Genomic DNA, 20,717 nt, shown 5'->3' on the forward strand with positions numbered 1-20,717 from the left:
GACAAGGGGCTTGGACTTCCAGCAAGCATGTGTGACCGTGTTTGAGAGGAGTGAACGGGGATAAATGGTTTTTGGGACCTGACGAGCTGTTGAAGTGTGAGCAGGGTAATATTTTGTGAAGGGATTCAGGGAAACTGGTTAGCCAGACTTGAGTCCTCAAAATGGGAAGTACAATGCCTGCACTCTAAAGGAGAGGTTTGGGAAGTTTGGAGGGACTTCTTAACTGTTGTATTTGAGCACCTCTGCAAAGACAATGATTATGTATGAGTGAGGTAAAAGTGTTGAATGATGATGAAACTATTTTTCTTTTTTGGGGATTTTCTTTCTTTTTGGGTCACCCTGCCTCGGTGGGAGACGACCAACATGTTAAAAAAAAAAAATGTTTGAATAAGCAATATTTTCACTTGAAATGTTTAATAACTGGTAATTTTTTGGGGTGTGGAACAGATTAATCTAATTATTTCTCATTGGAAAAATTGTACAATTCACTATTCGAACAGCCTCCTGGAACGGATTAAGTTTGAATATTGAGGTACCGCTGTACAAGAAATGAGTGTCTCTGATATACCACATGCTTGATTCAGCATATTTATGAACTCCATGCCAATAATGGGCCCTAAAATGCAAAAGAAGCTTTGTATCTGCCACCTGCTTCAAAAATATAGTTAAAAGCACCTCCTTAATCCGACCTAAATTCTGCATAGATTATGGTAATGTCCATTGTGTTGTGCATTATATATCATCAGCAACCTGTTCTTCTAAATCAAATTACAGGTTTCTTACTCATATTACCACTATCACCAATATATTTTGATGTATGTTATAACCAAAATATGTTCTACATCAATATTCACAACTATAAATGTTACATCAAAGCATTATATAAACTGTCAAATTTTTTTTTTTTTTTTTTTTCAACAAGTCGGCCGTCTCCCACCGAGGCAGGGTGACCCAAAAAAGAAAGAAAATCCCCAAAAAGAAAATACTTTCATCATCATTCAACACTTTCACCACACTCGCACATTATCACTGTTTTTGCAGAGGTGCTTAGAATACAACAGTCTAGAAGCATACACATATAAAGATACACAACATATCCCTCCAAACTGCCAATATCCCAAACCCCTCCTTTAAAGTGCAGGCATTGTACTTCCCATTTCCAGGACTCAAGTCCGACTATATGAAAATAACCGGTTTCCCTGAATCCCTTCACTAAATATTACCCTGCTCACACTCCAACAGATCGTCAGGTCCCAAGTACCATTCGTCTCCATTCACTCCTATCTAACACGCTCACGCACGCTTGCTGGAAGTCCAAGCCCCTTACCCACAAAACCTTCTTTACCCCCTCTCTCCAACCCTTTCGAGGACAACCCCTACCCCGCCTTCCTTCCCCTATAGATTTATATGCTTTCCATGTCATTCTACTTTGATCCATTCTCTCTAAATGACCAAACCACCTCAACAACCCCTCCTCTGCCCTCTGACTAATACTTTTATTAACTCCACACCTTCTCCTAATTTCCACACTCCGAATTTTCTGCATAATATTTACACCACACATTGCCCTTAAACAGGACATCTCCACTGCCTCCAACCGTCTCCTCGCTGCTGCATTTACCACCCAAGCTTCACACCCATATAAGAGTGTTGGTACTACTATACTTTCATACATACCCTTCTTTGCCTCCATAGATAACGTTTTTTGACTCCACATATACCTCAACGCACCACTCACCTTTTTTCCCTCATCAATTCTATGATTAACCTCATCCTTCATAAATCCATCCGCCGACACGTCAACTCCCAAGTATCTGAAAACATTCACTTCTTCCATACTCCTCCTCCCCAATTTGATATCCAATTTTTCTTTATCCAAATCATTTGACACCCTCATCACCTTACTCTTTTCTATGTTCACTTTCAACTTTCTACCTTTACACACATTCCCAAACTCATCCACTAACCTTTGCAATTTTTCTTTAGAATCTCCCATAAGCACAGTATCATCAGCAAAAAGTAACTGTGTCAATTCCCATTTTGAATTTGATTCCCCATAATTTAATCCCACCCCTCTCCCAAACACCCTAGCATTTACTTCCTTTACAACCCCATCTATAAATATATTAAACAACCATGGTGACATTACACATCCCTGTCTAAGACCTACTTTTACCGGGAAGTAGTCTCCCTCTCTTCTACACACCCTAACCTGAGCCTCACTATCCTCATAAAAACTCTTTACAGCATTTAATAACTTACCACCTATTCCATATACTTGCAACATCTGCCACATTGCTCCTCTATCCACTCTATCATATGCCTTTTCTAAATCCATAAATGCAATAAAAACTTCCCTATCTTTATCTAAATACTGTTCACATATATGCTTCAATGTAAACACCTGATCTACACATCCCCTACCCACTCTCAAAATGTCAAAATGTCATATGTAAACAATAGCATTCTACTAAACCAAATAAATTAATTTTCTAGTAGCCACTGGTTAATGTTATGGCTGCCAAAATGCACTGCAGAACCAGGGGCTTTCCACTGAGCTAATTATTACTATATCAACTGTATACTGTATTTTATGGAAAAAAATATTTTAATTTTATGTTAACCAGCTTTTAAATACTTCAGTGCACAATACAATACAATTTTTATTTCTTTATATAACAGATAAAGTAGTTAACATGTAATAAAACAATGGTAGGCACAAAAGAAAGACACTAATATGCAATGCATTTCAGGTCAACTAATCCTAATGGTCCTACTATTCAGTAGGACTTCTTATGTAGTTAACTGCAATCATAAATACAATAAGAAAGATAGCTAATAAATGAATCATCAGTTACAAAAGTATCACATATTTTTACCTGATTCAATGTGGTGCACTTGAAGAGATGGTGAACATACAGCAAGTTACTTACTTACAACAGAAATACAATGGAAAAAGATGTGTTACCAATTATGTATGGGAGTTAAAGGAAGGCTGGAAGAAGAATAGTGACAGAACTGGATGAAAGTTGGTTTTGTTTAACATAGTTTACCTGGAGTTTACCTGGAGAGAGTTCCGGGGGTCAACGCCCCCGCGGCCCGGTCTGTGACCAGGCCTCCTGGTGGATCAGCGCCTGATCAACCAGGCTGTTGCTGCTGGCTGCACGCAAACCAACGTACGAGCCACAGCCCAGCTGATCAGGAACTGACTTTAGGTGCTTGTCCAGTGCCAGCTTGAAGACTGCCAGGGGTCTGTTGGTAATCCCCCTTATGTGTGCTGGGAGGCAGTTGAACAGTCTCGGGCCCCTGACACTTATTGTATGGTCTCTTAACGTGCTAGTGACACCCCTGCTTTTCATTGGGGGGATGGTGCATCGTCTGCCAAGTCTTTTGCTTTCGTAGTGAGTGATTTTCGTGTGCAAGTTCGGTACTAGTCCCTCTAGGATTTTCCAGGTGTATATAATCATGTATCTCTCCCTCCTGCGTTCCAGGGAATACAGGTTTAGGAACCTCAAGCGCTCCCAGTAATTGAGGTGTTTTATCTCCGTTATGCGCGGCGTGAAAGTTCTCTGTACATTTTCTAGGTCGGCAATTTCACCTGCCTTGAAAGGTGCTGTTAGTGTGCAGCAATATTCCAGCCTAGATAGAACAAGTGACCTGAAGAGTGTCATCATGGGCTTGGCCTCCCTAGTTTTGAAGGTTCTCATTATCCATCCTGTCATTTTTCTAGCAGATGCGATTGATACAATGTTATGGTCCTTGAAGGTGAGATCCTCCGACATGATCACTCCCAGGTCTTTGACGTTGGTGTTTCGCTCTATTTTGTGGCCAGAATTTGTTTTGTACTCTGATGAAGATTTAATTTCCTCATGTTTACCATATCTGAGTAATTGAAATTTCTCATTGTTGAACTTCATATTGTTTTCTGCAGCCCACTGAAAGATTTGGTTGATGTCTGCCTGGAGCTTTGCAGATTCGGGTGTCATCTGCAAAGGAAGACACAGTGCTGTGGCTGACATCCTTGTCTATGTCGGATATAAGGATGAGGAACAAGATGGGAGCGAGTACTGTGCCTTGTGGAACAGAGCTTTTCACCGTAGCTGCCTCAGACTTTACTCTGTTGACGACTACTCTCTGTGTTCTGTTAGTGAGGAAATTATAGATCCATCGACCGACTTTTCCTGTTATTCCTTTAGCACGCATTTTGTGCGCTATTACGCCATGGTCACACTTGTCGAAGGCTTTTGCAAAGTCTGTGTATATTACATCTGCATTCTTTTTGTCTTCTAGTGCATTTAGGACCTTGTCGTAGTGGTCCAATAGTTGAGACAGACAGGAGCGACCTGTTCTAAACCCATGTTGCCCTGGGTTGTGTAACTGATGGGTTTCTAGATGCGTGGTGATCTTGCTTCTTAGGACCCTTTCAAAGATTTTTATGATATGGGATGTTAGTGCTATTGGTCTGTAGTTCTTTGCTGTTGCTTTACTGCCCCCTTTGTGGAGTGGGGCTATGTCTGTTGTTTTTAGTAACTGTGGGACGACCCCCGTGTCCATGCTCCCTCTCCATAGGATGGAAAAGGCTCGTGATAGGGGCTTCTTGCAGTTCTTGATGAACACAGAGTTCCATGAGTCTGGCCCTGGGGCAGAGTGCATGGGCATGTCATTTATCGCCTGTTCGAAGTCATTTGGCGTCAGGATAACATCGGATAGGCTTGTGTTAATCAAATTTTGTGGCTCTCTCATAAAAAATTCATTTTGATCTTCGACTCTCAGTCTGGTTAGCGGCTTGCTAAAAACTGAGTCATATTGGGACTTGAGTAGCTCACTCATTTCCTTGCTGTCATCTGTGTAGGACCCATCTTGTTTAAGTAGGGGCCCAATACTGGACGTTGTTCTCGATTTTGATTTGGCATAGGAGAAGAAATATTTTGGGTTTCTTTCAATTTCATTTATGGCTTTTAGTTCTTCCCGCGATTCCTGACTCCTAAAGGATTCTTTTTAGTGTACTGTACTTTACTATAAAACTGGTTACACTGCACTTTATTATGAAGTATGAATGTTGTAAACAATAAGATTAATCCACTGCTTTTTTAATGTAAATGAGGTAACATGCAATCCAGTAGGGAGGGAATAGATGAAAATTTTACTATATAAAAAAAAACTATCCATTATTTACAATGAAACTACATATCCACCAAAAGTAAATAATGTACAATATTAGTTTTGCCCTAGGTAGTAGGTTGGTAAACAGCAACCGCCCAGGGAGGTACTACCGTCCTGCCAAGTGAGTGTAACATGAAAGCCTGTAATTGTTTTACATGATGGTAGGATTGCTGGTGTCCATTTTTTCTGTCTCATAAACATGCAAGGTTTCAGGTACGTCTTGCTACTTCTACTTACACTTAGGTCACACTACACATACATGTACAAGCATATATATACACACCCTGTTGGGTTTTCTTCTATTTTCTTACTAGTTCGTGTTCTTGTTTATTTCCTCTTACCTCCATGGGGAAGTGGAACAGAATTCTTCCTCCGTAAGCCATGCATGTTGTAAGAGGCGACTAAAATGCCAGGAGCAAGGGGCTAGTAACCCCTTCTCCTGTATATATTACTAAATGTAAAAGGAGAAACTTTTGTTTTTCCTTTTGGGCCACCCCGCGTCGGTGGGATACAGCCGGTGTGTTGAAAGAAAGATAAGTTTTGCCTTACATATGAATGCCCAACCTACTTTAAAAGCACTTACGATGTATACTTGCTTCTATAAATCCCCTTCATTTTGTCATTGAGCTCTCCATCAAAGGCCACACTTAATTTTGCTGTTCCAATAGGCAAAGTTTCTTCAAATATAAGTGTTACCATCTCATTGCTTGTAGAAATTTCAGTAGATGCTGGGACAAGAACCTCCTCAGATGGTAGTGTCACTTTTATGTCTCTTAGAGTCAGGTCCAGAGAGTTGAACTTAATTTGCTTGGTAGCTTCCTTAATCTGTGAGGAACATCAGCTTTTAACTTTCAAAACTGAATTTTGCTTATTGCTCATTACATTCTTAAAAACTCAACATTTAAGAAAATTGCAGACAAGTAAATAAGAATTAAATTCTTCAATTCACAATATTAGATTTTATAATTCATATGCACCTTTCATTGTCTTAGCGATTAGCCAGACTCTAAACTTATGTTAACAGAACAAAACACAGAACATGTACAAATAACAAATGCTGCTTTGTATTTCAAAAAGAATAAAAAGGTACAATACTGTGACAAACAATGCACAACTAACCCACAAACAGGAGAGTGAAACTTATGACCATGTTTCTGCCTGACTTGAGCTATTAACTAGCTATACAGAAGTGTAAAGGGGAGAGAACCAGTATATGTATATACAAGAGGGGGGGGGGGGGCAGGGCTGGGAGTACTGTAGTAGAATGATAGGCAGTAGTAATATAATTGTAGAAGTAGAGGAGGTAGTAGAGGTGATGGACAGGGATATGGTGGCACAAGTGTAAGTGAATTGTGGAGTGTAAGTGAAGCTGTTGCTGTAGTATTAGTAGTTCTTGTTTTTGTTGTTGCTGCTGCTGCTGCTGCTGCTGCTGCTGCTGCTGCTGCTGTTGTTATTGTTGTTGTTGTCATTTAAGAACAAGAGGAAGAAACAGGAGCACTGCAGGAGTGTTAATAGTCCACAAGGGTAGGATAAAACCCAGGGAAAAAATACAATAGGACAGAACCCACATAGGCAGGAGAAGAGATAAGGTGAGGAGGTCAAGTAATGAGTGTCCTGAAGTTAGAAGCATTTGACACTGTAATGAGAAGAGGAAGGCATCTAAAGAGAGAAAGCCAGGACTAAGATTCATATTAGGAAAGTGTATAAGGGATGCTTCAACAAGACAGCATCTGTGAAGGCTAAAACAAGGGCGGACAGCTTTGGTAGAGGACCAGTTAAAAGGATGACTGTGATCTCTAACAGGACAGAGAAAGAGCACCAAAGACGTATTAGACTTGCTGACACTAATAATGCTCTTTTCCATCATGTTAGAGATCACAGTTATCCTATCAATTGGACTTCTGCCAAAACTGTCTACCCTTCTTTTAGCCTCCACAGACAATGTCTTGTTGAAACATCCCTTATACACATTTTTTCCTAATATGAATCTTAGACTCCAGAAGCATTAGTAGCAGGTGGAAAGGTATGAACTAGACTACTATGAAAGGCATTAGTTTGGTGCCTAAGGAATGCAGGAGTTGTTAAAAGCAGGGGGGTACATAGCTTTGAAGTGGTTGGTACTTTTGTTCAATAAATGTATGAATGCAGGGAAGGTACCTAGGGACTGGCAGATCTTATGCATAATTCCCTTACATAAGGAAAAGGGGGACAAAGTAGAATGTAAAAATTATAGGGGAAGAAGGTGATTGAGTTCTAGGTAGTAGGTTGGTAGACAGTAACCACACAGGGAGGTACTACCGTCCTGCCAAATGAGTAAAATAAAAGCCTGTAATTGTTTTACATGATGGTTGGATTGCTGGTGTCTTTTTTCTGTCTCATAAACATGCAAGATTTCAGGTACATCTTGCTGCTTCTACTTACACTTAGGTCACACTACACATGCTTGTACAAGCATATATATACACACACCCTTCTGGGTTTTCTTCTATTTTTCTTACTAGTTCTTGTTCATTTCCATTTATCTCCATGGGGAAATGGAACATAATTCATCTGTAAGCCATGCGTGTTGTAAGAGGCAACTAAAATGCCAAGAGCAAGGGGCTAGTAACCCCCTTTTGGGCCACCCCCCTCGGTGGGATATGGCTGGTGCGTTGAAAGAAGAAAGTTTACTGAGTATACCAAGTGAAGTGGTATACTCAGGTAAAGTGGTTGGGTTATTATTGAAAGAATCAGAGGTAAGACAGACAGCAGAATTGCAGATGAACAAGAAGGCTTTAGAATGGATAGGGGATGTGTAGATCAAGTGTTTATATTGAAGTGTATAAGTGAACAATATTCAGATAAAAGTAGGGATGTTTTCATTGCATTTATGGATTTGGAAAAAGCATAGGGTGGATAGGGAAGCAATGTGGCAGATGTTGCAAGTGTATGGGACTGGTAGTAAGTTATTAAAGGTTGTAAAGAGTTTTTATGAGGACAGTAAGGCTCAAGTTAGGGTGTGTTAAAGAGGGAGATTACTTTCCAGTAAAAGTAGGCCTTAGACAGGGATGTGTAATGTCACCATGGTTGTTTAACATATTTATAGATGGAGGTGTAAAAGAAGTATATGCACGAGTGCTGGAGAGAGGGACTGAATTACATTATGGGAAATCAAACACAAAATGGGAGCTGACACAGTTACTTTTTGCTGATGACACTGTGCTTTTGGAAGATTCTAAAGAGAAGATGCAAAGGTTAGTGGATGAGTTTTTGAGGGTGTGTAAAGAAAGAAAGTTGAAAGTGAATATAGATAAGAGTAAGGTAATGAGAGTATCAAACGAGTAAGGTAAAGAAAAACTGGATAACACACTGGAAGGAGGGTGTATGGAAGAAGTGAATGTGTTCAAATATTTGGGAGTAGATTTATCAGCAGATGGGTTTATGAAGAACGAGATTAACCATAGAACCGATGAAAAAAAAGGCGAGTGGAGCAAAACAGAATGACTTGGAGGGCGCATAAATCTGTAGTGGTGGGGAGGAAGGAAAGGGGGTTGTCCTAGGAAAGGATGGAGGGAGGGGGTAAAAGAGGTTTTGTATGCATGGGACCTGGACATGCAGCAGGCATGTGTGTGTGTTAAACGGAAGTGAATGGAGATGAATGGTTTTTGGGACCTGACGAGCTGTTGGAGTGTGAGCAAAGGGATTCAGGGAAACCAGTTAGCTGAACTTGAGTCCTGGAGGTGGGAAGTACAATGCCTGCACTTTAACCCTTAAACTGTCCAAACGTAGACCTACGTTTTTTCAACATTTGAAAGTATGTAAAAAAAGTAATCTTTTTTTTTTTTACATTTGAAAACGTGTAAAAAAACTTTGATCTACGTGTTTTTTTTTTGTCATATTTGAAAATATGTAAAAGAAATGTAGATCTACTTTTGGACTACTACACATGTGAATGTAGATCTGCTTGGACAGTTTAAGGGTTAAAGGAGGGGTTTGGGATACTGGCTGTTTGGAGTGACATCTAAACTGTCATAACTGGGCCTTTCTGCTAAGACAGTGATTATGTGTGAATTATGGTGCAAGTGTTGAATAATGGTGAAAGTGTTTTTCTTTTTCCTATTGTGTATATGGACTTCAGTAAGGCTTTCAATAGAGTTCCACATCAGAGGCTATTGAGGAAACTTAAGGCACACGGAATAGGAGGAGAAATTTTTTCCTGGGTAGAGGCATGGCTGACAAATAGGCAGCAGAGAGTTTGCATAAATGGGGAGAAATCAGAATGAGGGCACGTCACAAGTGGTGTTCCTCAGGGGTCAGTGTTGGGCCCGTTGTTGTTCATAATTTACATAAACGACATAGATGAGGGAATAAATAGAGACATAAGCAAATTTGCTGATGACACCAAAATAGGCTGTCCAATTCATTCTAATGAGGACACTAGAGCACTCCAGGATGATTTGAATAGACTGATGCAATGGTCGGAGAAGTGGCAGATGCAGTTTAATATTGACAAATGCAAAGTTCTAAATGTTAGACAGGTAAATAACCATGCCACATATAAATTAAATAATGTAGATCTTAATACTACTGATTGCAAAAAGGATTTAGTTCTGGTTAGCAGTAATCTAAAACCAAGACAACAGTGCATTAGTGTTCGCAATAAAGCTAACAGAATTCTTGGCATCATATTCAGAAGTATAAATAATAGAAGTCCTCAGGTTGTTCTTCAACTCTATATATCCTTGGTTAGGCCTCATTTAGACTATGCTGCTCAGTTCTGGTCACCGTATTACAGAATGGATATAAATGCTCTGGAAAACGTACAGAGGAGGATGAAAAAGATGATCCCATGTATCAGAAATCTTCCCTATGAGGATAGACTGAGGGCCCTGAATCTGCACTCTCTCGAAAGGCATAGAATTAGGGGGGATATGATCGAGGTGTATAAATGGAAAACAGGAATAAATAAAGGGGATGTAAATAGCGTGCTGAAAATTTCCAGCCAAGACAGGACTCGCAGCAATGGTTTCAAGTTGGAAAAATTCAGATTCAGGAAGGATATAGGAAAGCACTGGTTTGGTAATAGAGTTGTGGATGAGTGGAACAAACTCCCAAGTACAGTTATTAAGGCTAAAACGTTGTGTAGTTTTAAAAATAGATTAGATAAATACATGAGTGGATGTCTGTGGGTGTGAGTTGGACCTGACTAGCTTGTGCTGCTGGGTCTGGTGCCATGCTCCTTCCTTGAGTGGAGGTGACCAGACTGGGTGGGTCATTGGGCTAATCCAGGAGGAAGGGGGGGGGGTCATTAGGCTAATCTGGGAGGGGGGGGATCATTGGGCTAATCCAGGGGGCATGGACCTGCTCTGCATGGGTCAGTAGGCCTGATGCAGTGTTCCTTCTTTCTTATGTTCTTCGGGCCACTCTGCCTCGGTGGGAGACACCCGATGTATTGGAAAAATAAAAAAGTGTTTGTGGCTTGTTTCACCTTTGTATAGCAACCATTGGCCTGGAGTGCATCTACAGCATGTATCTTTATTACCCATTATAAACAAAGCCATGTACATAGTTCGTTTAACTACTGTGCAAGATAAAACATAAAACATATTTTTTGGCAAGAACATAATTTTTAACTGAAGAAATTAAATCTTTTACAAAATGGTCCTTTTGCATTTTTTTTTTTTTGTTTTTATGTTAAAGTGAACCACAATGTTAAATGAGGATTGTCCGTTCATTCTGATCCTGAGGCATGCAGCAAAATTTCAGGGACAAAAAACCAGGCACAAGTACAATAACTGCAAAACCAGCACTGTATATACAATGATTACTTAATCCTACCTCAATATCTACTTCCTGTGAGCCATGAAAAACACATTTCACAAGATTTGGCTGGAGTGTAATTTTGTAGTGATTAGGCTTGATATTTTGAGGGAGGCGCTCAAATGGCTTTGGTTCTGGCATGGTGGTGGTGGTGACAAGCAGGAATCTGGAAAATGTGCATTATCTATGAAGTTGTCTTATATCACACGAGGTCAAAACATAGTTAAATGCTCTTTTAACCATACAGTCCAAGTGGAACTCATGACATCTCTGCTAGCTGTCAAAATGTCATAAAAAAATCAATGAGGATAATAGTAAATGCAGTAGATCCCCCACTTGTAATTTTACTGCATTCATGAAAGATTTAAATTGATTATTTGGAACTTGGAACCTATTTTCCCATAGAAACCCATGTTACAATTGGAGATTCTTTCCTGAACCACAATGCAGTTGGCTGCCAAATTCGTGAGGGGTTAAGTTCCTTGAAGTCCTGCAAATAAAAAAAAAATGTGAATACTGTAAAATGGCGAGTCCCAGGGCACTGTGGGTAACACAGCCTTAGTAGCAGTTTTGAAACAATGGCAAGGAGACACCAGGGACTGGTTTCAAGTGAAATCTGGCACATTTTAGGATGGATTTCAGAAGATAGAGTGGAGTTCTGAAAAGAATTTTCCTGATTTTGAAGATAATGAAGATGTTTGTGACACCAAAAATGTAAGTAATATAAGCAAAACCCAAGATATAGCTGTGGTATCCACATCTAGCCTAGGTACACAGACACAGGAGAGACAAAAAGTCTATACACGTGCAAGTGATAGTGAAGCGAACAGTTTGAGCAACAATAGTGGACAGGAATATGATTACAAAGCAAATACTGCTGAGTCAAGTGATAGTGAGGCATATCATCACCAATATAATAATAATATATGCAGAGCATTTTGAGCAAACTGAAGACTAACTTAAGATTAAGAGGGCAATAACAATAAGTAGTAAATTTAGGAGTTTACGATGATTACAAGATAAATGAATAAATTAGTTCATTCTATATGGTTTTAATAAGTATAATGTTGAGAATTACAGGTTTGGGAGGGGTTACAGATAGTGAGAGTAAGCATATGTTGTTCATAGCGTTTTACATATGTTCATGACATTGAGAATATTCATCTATAGCGTTTATGTATTCAGTTGATGCTGGGATATGCTAGGGAGATAAGGTGCTTTTTAATGGTAGTTTTGAAAATGCTGGCTGAGTCAATGGTTCAGGAGATATCTGGCAGAGTTCCAGATTCTGGGCCCTTTTATGTACATTTAATTTTTGAAGAGATTTAGCTGGACATGGGGAATGTCACAGATCTTTGTGCCTAGTATTATGTCTATGAGTCCTGTTGCAACTATCAAGAAACTGCTTCAGTTTGAGATTACTAAAGTAACCTTCGGACTACATAAAGAGACAGCAGTTAACAACTTTATAGCAGCTATGAATAACATCGATTGGCAAAATGAGCTTCAAACATATACAGATATGAATGAATGTATAAATAATTTTCTAAAAAAAGCCCAATGCCTCTACAACAGACATTGCCCCAGAAAAACTAAACAGATCACAGCAAAGAGACTGAATAATCCCTGGCTAACACCAAGCATCGTCAAATCCATTAACACAAAGCACAAATATGAAAAACAGTATAGAATGAGTCAAATAACTAGAGAACAACTTACCAGCCTAATAAGAAGGTCAAAAAAAATTGTATTATGAAAATAGATTACATAACATCAAAGGTGATATGAAAAAAACCTGGAAAACTCTATCTGAAATTCTTGGAACTAAAAAGTTATCCAAAAGCAAAGCAATCAAACTAACAAAATCAGATGAACCCCTACTCACTCCAACCGAAACAGCAAACAGACTTAATGTTTTCTTCTCCACCATAGGAAAAAATCTAGCAAACAAAATACCAAGCACAAACGCCCATCCATCAGACTACCTCATAGGAACCTACCCAAATACTATGCTATTCCTAGCTCCAACCAACCCCACTGAAGTTATGCTCATCATAAACACCCTTAAAAACAAGGCAGGAGACATAAACAACTTGCCTGCTTTTATGTGCAAAAAAGCTTCTCAAGTACTGTCACCAAATGCTCTTTAACAAATTCATTGAATCATCTACCTTCCCAACAATCCTCAAAATAGCGAGGGTCACTCCGATCCATAAAGGAGGTGACCAAGATGATTTGAATAACTATAGACCAATATCTAACTTACCACTGCTCTCTAAAATCTTTGAAAAATTAATTCATAGACGGATCTATTCCTACCTCGTTTCACACAACATATTAAACCCTTGTCAGTTTGGATTCAGAAATAATAAAAGCACAAATGATGCTGTCATACACATGCTAGAACTAATACATACCGCACTTGAAAAGAAAGAAGTCCCGCTGGGCATTTTCATTGATTTACATAAGGCTTTCGATACAGTCGACCATGAACTACTGTACTCCAAATTAATGCACTATGGTATCAAAGGCCACTCCCTCAACTACCTAAAGTCATACCTTAGCAACAGAACTCAATATGTGTATGCAAATGATGCAAACTCCTCCACCCAACCAATCACAGTAGGAGTCCCACAAGGAAGCGTCCTTGGACCACTCCTCTTTCTCATCTACATCAATGATCTACCGAATGCATCGCAGCTACTCAAACCCATATTATTTGCAGATGACACTACATATGTATTTTCCCACCCAAACGCAGTCATACTAGCAAACACAATCAATGCTGAATTACAGAAAATATCTGCCTGGATGATGACTAACAAACTTACCTTGAACACAGATAAAACCTATTTCATTCAGTTTGGAAACAAAGCTGCAAATGATCCAATTAACATTACACTAAATGGATTATCAGTCACAAGACTCACAAAGGGAAAATTCCTAGGTATCCACCTTGACAGTAGCCTTAAGTTCCGGACACACATACAACAAATCACCAAGAAAATCTCCAAGACTGTAGGCATATTATCAAAGATAAGGTACTATGTTCCACAATCAGCTCTCCTGGCACTGTACCATTCACTCATATACCCTTATCTTACATATGGAATTTGTGTATGGGGATCAACAACATCCAATCACCTAAAACCCCTAATAACCCAGCAAAAGGCAACAGTAAGAATGATAACAAATTCCCACTCCTGCCAGCATACTCCACCAATTTTCAAAAGTCTGAATCTGCTTACCATTAAGAACATTCATACTTATTCATGTGCCTACTACATACACAGAACAATACACGCAAATATAAACCACCCACTCAAACTTTTCCTCACCAACCTAAACAGGACACATGACCACAACACAACACACAGATCTCTTTTTGATATACCTCATGTCCATATCACACTGTGTAATAACTCTATGCACATAAAGGGCCCCAAAATCTGGAATTCATTACCAGAAGATATTAAAGAAACCCAGTCTGAAAATCAATTTAAGACTCTTCTCAAAAGCCACTTAATCACCCTAGACTAAATGCTAAATACTCAGTACACATTTACTCACCTATGTACTCCCACATCATAACTGAAACAATCACATTGAACCTTTTATCCATTGTTGACATGAATATAATTGAATCATTGTTTTTCACAAAAGCATTTTAGAATATAAATACGTATATCTTTGTATTATACAAATTTTGATTCATTTATAATTAATATTCTACTGTACAACTATGAAATAATTACTTTCCTACTGTACAACTATGATATACTATTTCTTAGTATTAAGTAGAATTTTTTTTTTTTATTATTAACACATTGGCCGATTCCCACCAAGGCAGGGTGGCCCGTAAAAGAAAAAAAACTTTCACTATCATTCACTCCATCACTGTCTTGCCAGAAGGGTGCTTTACACTACAGTTTTTAAACTGCAACATTAACACCCCTCCTTCAGAGTGCAGGCACTGTACTTCCCATCTCCAGGACTTAAGTCCGGCCTGCCGGTTTCCCTGAATCCCTTCATAAATGTTACTTTGCTCACACTCCAACAGCACGTCAAGTATTAAAAACCATTTGTCTCCATTCACTCCTATCAAACACGCTCACGCATGCCCGCTGGAAGTCCAAGCCCCTCGCACACAAAACCTCCTTTACTCCCTCCCTCCAACCTTTCCTAGGCCGACCCCGACCCCACCGTCCTTCCACTACAGACTGATACACTCGACGTCATTCTGTTTCGCTCCATTCTCTCTACATGTCCGAACCACCTCAACAACCCTTCCTCAGCCCTCTGGACAACAGTTTTGGCAATCCCACACCTCCTCCTAATTTCCAAACTACGAATTCTCTGCATTATATTCACACCACACATTGCCCTCAGACATGACATCTCCACTGCCTCCAGCCTTCTCCTCGCTGCAACATTCATCACCCATGTTTCACACCCATACAGGAGCGTTGGTAAAACTATACTCTCATACATTCCTCTTTTTGCTTCCAAGGACAAAGTTCTTTGGCTTTGGCATGCTGCATTTAACTGTATTCTTTTGTACTTCTCTGTATCATGTTCAAATAAATAAATATGATACAGTATAAATTACCTAGGATAACCCAAAAAAAGTCAGTGATGTATTTCCAATGGGTTATCCTGGGTTTACCCTCTAGGTTAATAAAATATATTTCATATCGGTGAGTATAAGACTGCGGTGACTAGTAAAGCTATTAAGAGTAGTAATAGTGAGGAGGAGGCAGTTGTTGCTGGCTTTCTCTCAACACATCTTTCATGCTGAGAAGCAACACTTCTTGTAACAGTGATAAAAGCTGGCGTCAAGATGCAGTAAAGCCACACACACTATGACTTACATCACACAGGAGAGATCTTGAGCTTGTGTGCAGTTTACTTGAAGGTAAGAAGTGGCTCTCCTGGCCCCAGGGACTCCACCAGATGTGTCTGCTGTCTATCACACTCCACAGATGAGAGATGTCTGCTGTCTATCACACTCCACAGATGAGAGATGTTGCTACTTACCACTAGTCACACCACCAATATTACTGAGCCTCAATATTTACGTGCTTCAAGCTTGTCTCAGCCAGTCTCATTAAAGCTTCTTGTGAATCTATGTTTCTACTGGTGAAGTCTACCTACCACATCATTCTAACAAACATTCACTTGTCTTATAATGAAGCAACAAATGCGTATACACAATTTACAGTGTATTAGATGTATGAAATATATAATACTGAATGTCAGTCACACACTCTGAGCTTCACAAATAATATCATCGACAGGAAAAACTAAAAATAATTTACAATAAAAGTTATGCTCTTACAAAAGTTAAAGAATCGTATTCCTTCATTATGTAACAATAATCATCTTTAACAATTTACATATTATACAAATTAAAAACAATCTTAAATTCTAAAAAATACATATTACAAATTAAGCTAATCAGTGCAAATTAAACAAATCAATACAAATTATATAAACTAAAGCAACTTATATTAAACATTACAAATTAGCAGTTCCTCTCCGTTTTTATACAATATATTAAAAATGGAAACATTATCAGCATTGAGCTGCTACTGTATTCTATATAATAATAATAATAATAATAATAATAATAATAATAATAATAATAATAATAATAATAATAATAATAATAATAATATTTATTTCTACAAGCTATAAAGGCCTAGCTGACATCAGTGACATACTGCTGTCAGTATGTCACTGTATGGCCTAATTTCGGGCAAATTAGGTAAATTTTGTCCCAGGATGCGACCCACACCAGTCAACTAACACCTAGGTACCTATTTAGTGATAAGTGAACATAGACAGGAAATGTCTTGAATAAACACGTCCTTATGTTTCCATCCGTACTTGGGATCGACCTCCGGACCTCAGTGTATGAGCTGAGTGCGCTACCAATTGAGCTAAGATAAGATTTCGTTCGGATTTTTAACCCCGGAGGGTTAGCCACCCAGGATAACCCAAGAAAGTCAGTGCGTCATCGAGGACTGTCTTAACTTATTTCCATTGGGGTCCTTAATCTTGTCCCCCAGGATGCGACCCACACCAGTCGACTAACACCCAGGTACCTATTTTCTGCTAGGTGAACAGGACAATAGGTGTAAGGAAACGTGTCGAAATGTTTCCACCCGCCGGGAATCGAACCCGGGCCCTCCGTGTGTGAAGCGGGAGCTTTAGCCACCAGGCTACCGGGCCACCACCACCAGGCCACCGGGCCTGGTGGTGGTGCTAAAGCACAAATGAAGAATTTCCCTGCAGTTTTCTACCAAGCAGAATGGAGCTCATAGTGATGAAATATGTTAGCCTGAGCTGGGAGACTCCAGTAGTGTCAGTCTGAGCTGGGAGACTTTAGTAGTGTCAGTCTGAGCTGGGAGACTTCACTAGTGTCAGCCTGAGCTGGGAGACTCCAGTAGTGTCAGCGTGAGCTGGGAGACTTTAGTAGTGTCAGTCTGAGCTGGGAGACTTTAGTAGTGTCAGTCTGAGCTGGGAGACTTCAGTAGTGTCAGCCTGAGCTGGGAGACTCCAGTAGTGTCAGTCTGAGCTGGGAGACTTCAGTAGTGTCAGCCTGAGCTGGGAGACTTCAGTAATGTCAGTCTGAGCTGGGAGACTTCTGTAGTGTCAGCCTGAGCTGGGAGACTTCAGTAGTGTCAGTCTGAGCTGGGAGACTTCAGTAGTGTCAGCCTGAACTGGGAGACTTCAGTGGTGTCAGCCTGAGCTGGGAGACTTCAGTAGTGTCAGCCTGAGCTGGGAGACTTCAGTTGTGTTATCCTGAGCTGGGAGACTTCAGTAGTGTCAGCCTGAGCTGGGAGACTTCAGTAGTGTCAGCCTGAGCTGGGAGACTTCAGTGGTATCAGCCTGAGCTGGAAGATTTCAGTAGTGTCAGCCTGAGCTGGGCGACTTCAGTAGTGCCAGCCTGAGCTGGGAGACTTCAGTAGTGTCAGTCTGAGCTGGGAGGCTTCAGTAGTCAGCCTGAGCTGGGAGACTTCAGTAGTGCCAGCCTCAGCTGGGAGACTTCAGTAGTATCAGTCTGAGCTGGGAGGCTTCAGTAGTCAGCCTGAGCTGGGAGACTTCAGTAGTGTCAGCCTGAGCTGGGCGACTTCAGTGGTGTCAGCCTGAGCTGGGAGACTTCAGTGGTGTTAGCCTGAGCTGGGAGACTTCAGTAGTGTCAGCCTGAGCTGGGAGACTTCAGTTGTGTTAGCCTGAGCTGGGAGACTTCAGTAGTGTCAGCCTGAGCTGGGAGACTTCAGTTGTGTTAGCCTGAGCTGGGAGACTTCAGTAGTGTCAGCCTGAGCTGGGAGACTTCAGTAGTGTCAGCCTGAGCTGGGAGACTTCAGTAGTGTCAGCCTGAGCTGGGAGACTTCAGTTGTGTTAGCCTGAGCTGGGCGACTTCAGTAGTGCCAGCCTGAGCTGGGAGACTTCAGTAGTGTCAGTCTGAGCTGGTAGACTTCAGTAGTGTCAACCTGAGCTGGTAGACTTCAGTAGTGTAAGCCTGAGCTGGAAGACCAGTAGGCCAATGATATCGTCAGTCATTGGAAGGAGGGAGGGGGTAAAAGAGGACAAGAGGACAACCATTTGGTCTGAGACTTAAACGGTCTGGGATGTTCACACCCGAGATTAAGATAGTAGTAATAATAATAATGATGATAATAATAACAATATTTTTATTTTCTACATGTACAAGGTATACAGGATTAGCTGACATCAGTGACATACTGCTATATAGAAAGCCCCTTGTTATGAGGAGTATTTCGGGCAAATTAGGTCAATTTTGTCCCAGGATGCGACTCACACCAGTCGGCTAACACCCAGGTACCCATTTTAGTGATGGGTGAACATGGACAACAGTCGTTAAAGGAAACACGCCCAATGTTTTCGTCCTTGCCGACCACAGCACTACCATGAGGTGGACTGCACTAAAAGACAACACAATCAGTGCTAGGGGCCCAAGACCTGCCTCTCAGCAAACATAAGGGTGGCTCATAGCCTAGTAGGCAAAGTTCTCGCTTCAAACGTTGAGGTCCAGGTTCGATTCCCAGCAAGGGTGAAAACATCGGGCTTATTTCCTTACAACGGTTGTCTATATTCACCCATCAGTAAAATGGGTACCTGGGTGTTAGTCGACTGGTGTGGGTCGCATCCTAGGACAAAACTGACCTAATGTGCCCAGAATGCCCTGCATATAAGGGGCTTTCTGTATAGTAGTAGGTCACTGATGTCTGCTGGGCCTGTATACCTTGTACATGTACTTGAAGAAATGAAGATATTATAAAAGACCCCTGGCTGTCTTCAAAAGGGAGCTGGACAGGCACCTAGTCAGTACCTGACCAGCCGACCTGGTCAGGTACTGACCACAGCACTACCATGTGGTGTAGTTAAACAACTGACAGCACTACCATGAGTTGTAGTAACACAACAGCACTACCATGAGGTGGAGTAACACAACAGCACTACCATGAGGTGTAGTAACACAACAGCACTGCCATGTGGTGAAGTAACACAACAGCACTACCATGAGGTGAAGTAACACAACAGCACTACCATGAGGTGGAGTAACACAACAGCACTACCATGAGGTGGAGTAACACAACAGCACTGCCATGTGGTGAAGTAACACAACAGCACTACCATGAGGTGAAGTAAAATAGCACTACCATGAGGTGTAGTAACACAACAGCACTACCATGAGGTGTAGTAACACAACAGCACTGCCATGTGGTGAAGTAACACAACAGCACTACCATGAGGTGAAGTAACACAACACAGAACTACCATCAGATGGTGTGAAACAACCATCAGATGGTGTGAAACAACCATCAGATGGGGTGACATGTCCATCAGATGGGGTGACACATCCATAAGATGGGGTGACATCCATCAGATTGGGTGACATCCATCAGATGGGGTGACACAACCATCAGGTGGTGTGACACAACCAGGGAACTGGACCTGACCAATCCCTTCCTTAAACCGTACATGACTACCTCTAATTTCCTGAGGTCCTGTAGGACCCATATGGATTTAGTGCCTCTCCCCCCTCATGAACATATTTTATTCAAATTATTTTCCAGTGCTCTCTGAACTCTTCCAAAATCACTGGCAAAGGCAGTGACTAACAATGTTTTCCCATAAACCATATAAGTGTTCCTGGTAAACTTTTACTGCTGACATATTGGACTTGCAAGATTCAGACAGTGACACTTTATGGAGAAATCTCTGGCACCTCTGAGGCCAGCCTGGTTATGCAGTCAGTTCATCATGTATTAAAAGAATGTCTTACCAAAGAGCTTGCAGACTTCTCTTTAGACATCTTCAGTGCCCTGTTTGGTAATGAAAGATAATCAGGTTTGATCAATGGAAGAGGAAGGTAGCTCGATTCCACCGATCAAGAGCCCTACACAAATAAGGCACCCCCATCCCTAGAAGAGCATCCTTCCTAAAGCAACACTGTGACCCTTACAGGTTTTTTAATATAAAATAATAAAGAGGGAAGGGTATGGGAGACATTCTGACTATATGAGGATGGGGAAGAATATCCCATTTCTTTGATTCAAATACCTTCATCTTACCCAAGTGGTCAAATAATGAAACAGATATGCTTAGAATATGCCCTTATCAGCACTTCTAACACTGTGACTCTTGTGGGGCTTAATGCTTATTTTGATTATTGTTGTTGGTAAAAGTCACAAGGCAAGAAGTAAAAAGAATAAGACACACAA

General features: G+C 40.6%; 1 protein-coding gene across 2 annotated transcripts in view; it reads right to left on the reverse strand.

Moving 5' to 3' along the window:
- The window catches only part of LOC128700828 (puromycin-sensitive aminopeptidase-like protein), a 28,071-nt gene extending 11,735 nt beyond the window's left edge, over nt 1–16,336 (reverse strand). Inside the window, exons 1-3 of one of the 2 annotated variants that reach the window (XM_070083761.1) lie at nt 16,301–16,336; nt 10,981–11,128; nt 5,747–5,988 (exon numbers count right to left, since the gene is read on the reverse strand). In XM_070083761.1, coding sequence (XP_069939862.1) covers nt 5,747–5,988; nt 10,981–11,103 — 365 coding nt within the window. In that variant the 5' untranslated portion in view covers nt 11,104–11,128; nt 16,301–16,336. The other variant, XM_070083760.1, reaches the window with a different exon arrangement.
- Nucleotides 16,337–20,717: the final 4,381 nt, after the last annotated feature.

Source organism: Cherax quadricarinatus, chromosome 10, assembly GCF_038502225.1.
Source record: "Cherax quadricarinatus isolate ZL_2023a chromosome 10, ASM3850222v1, whole genome shotgun sequence".
NCBI lineage: Eukaryota > Metazoa > Arthropoda > Malacostraca > Decapoda > Parastacidae > Cherax > Cherax quadricarinatus.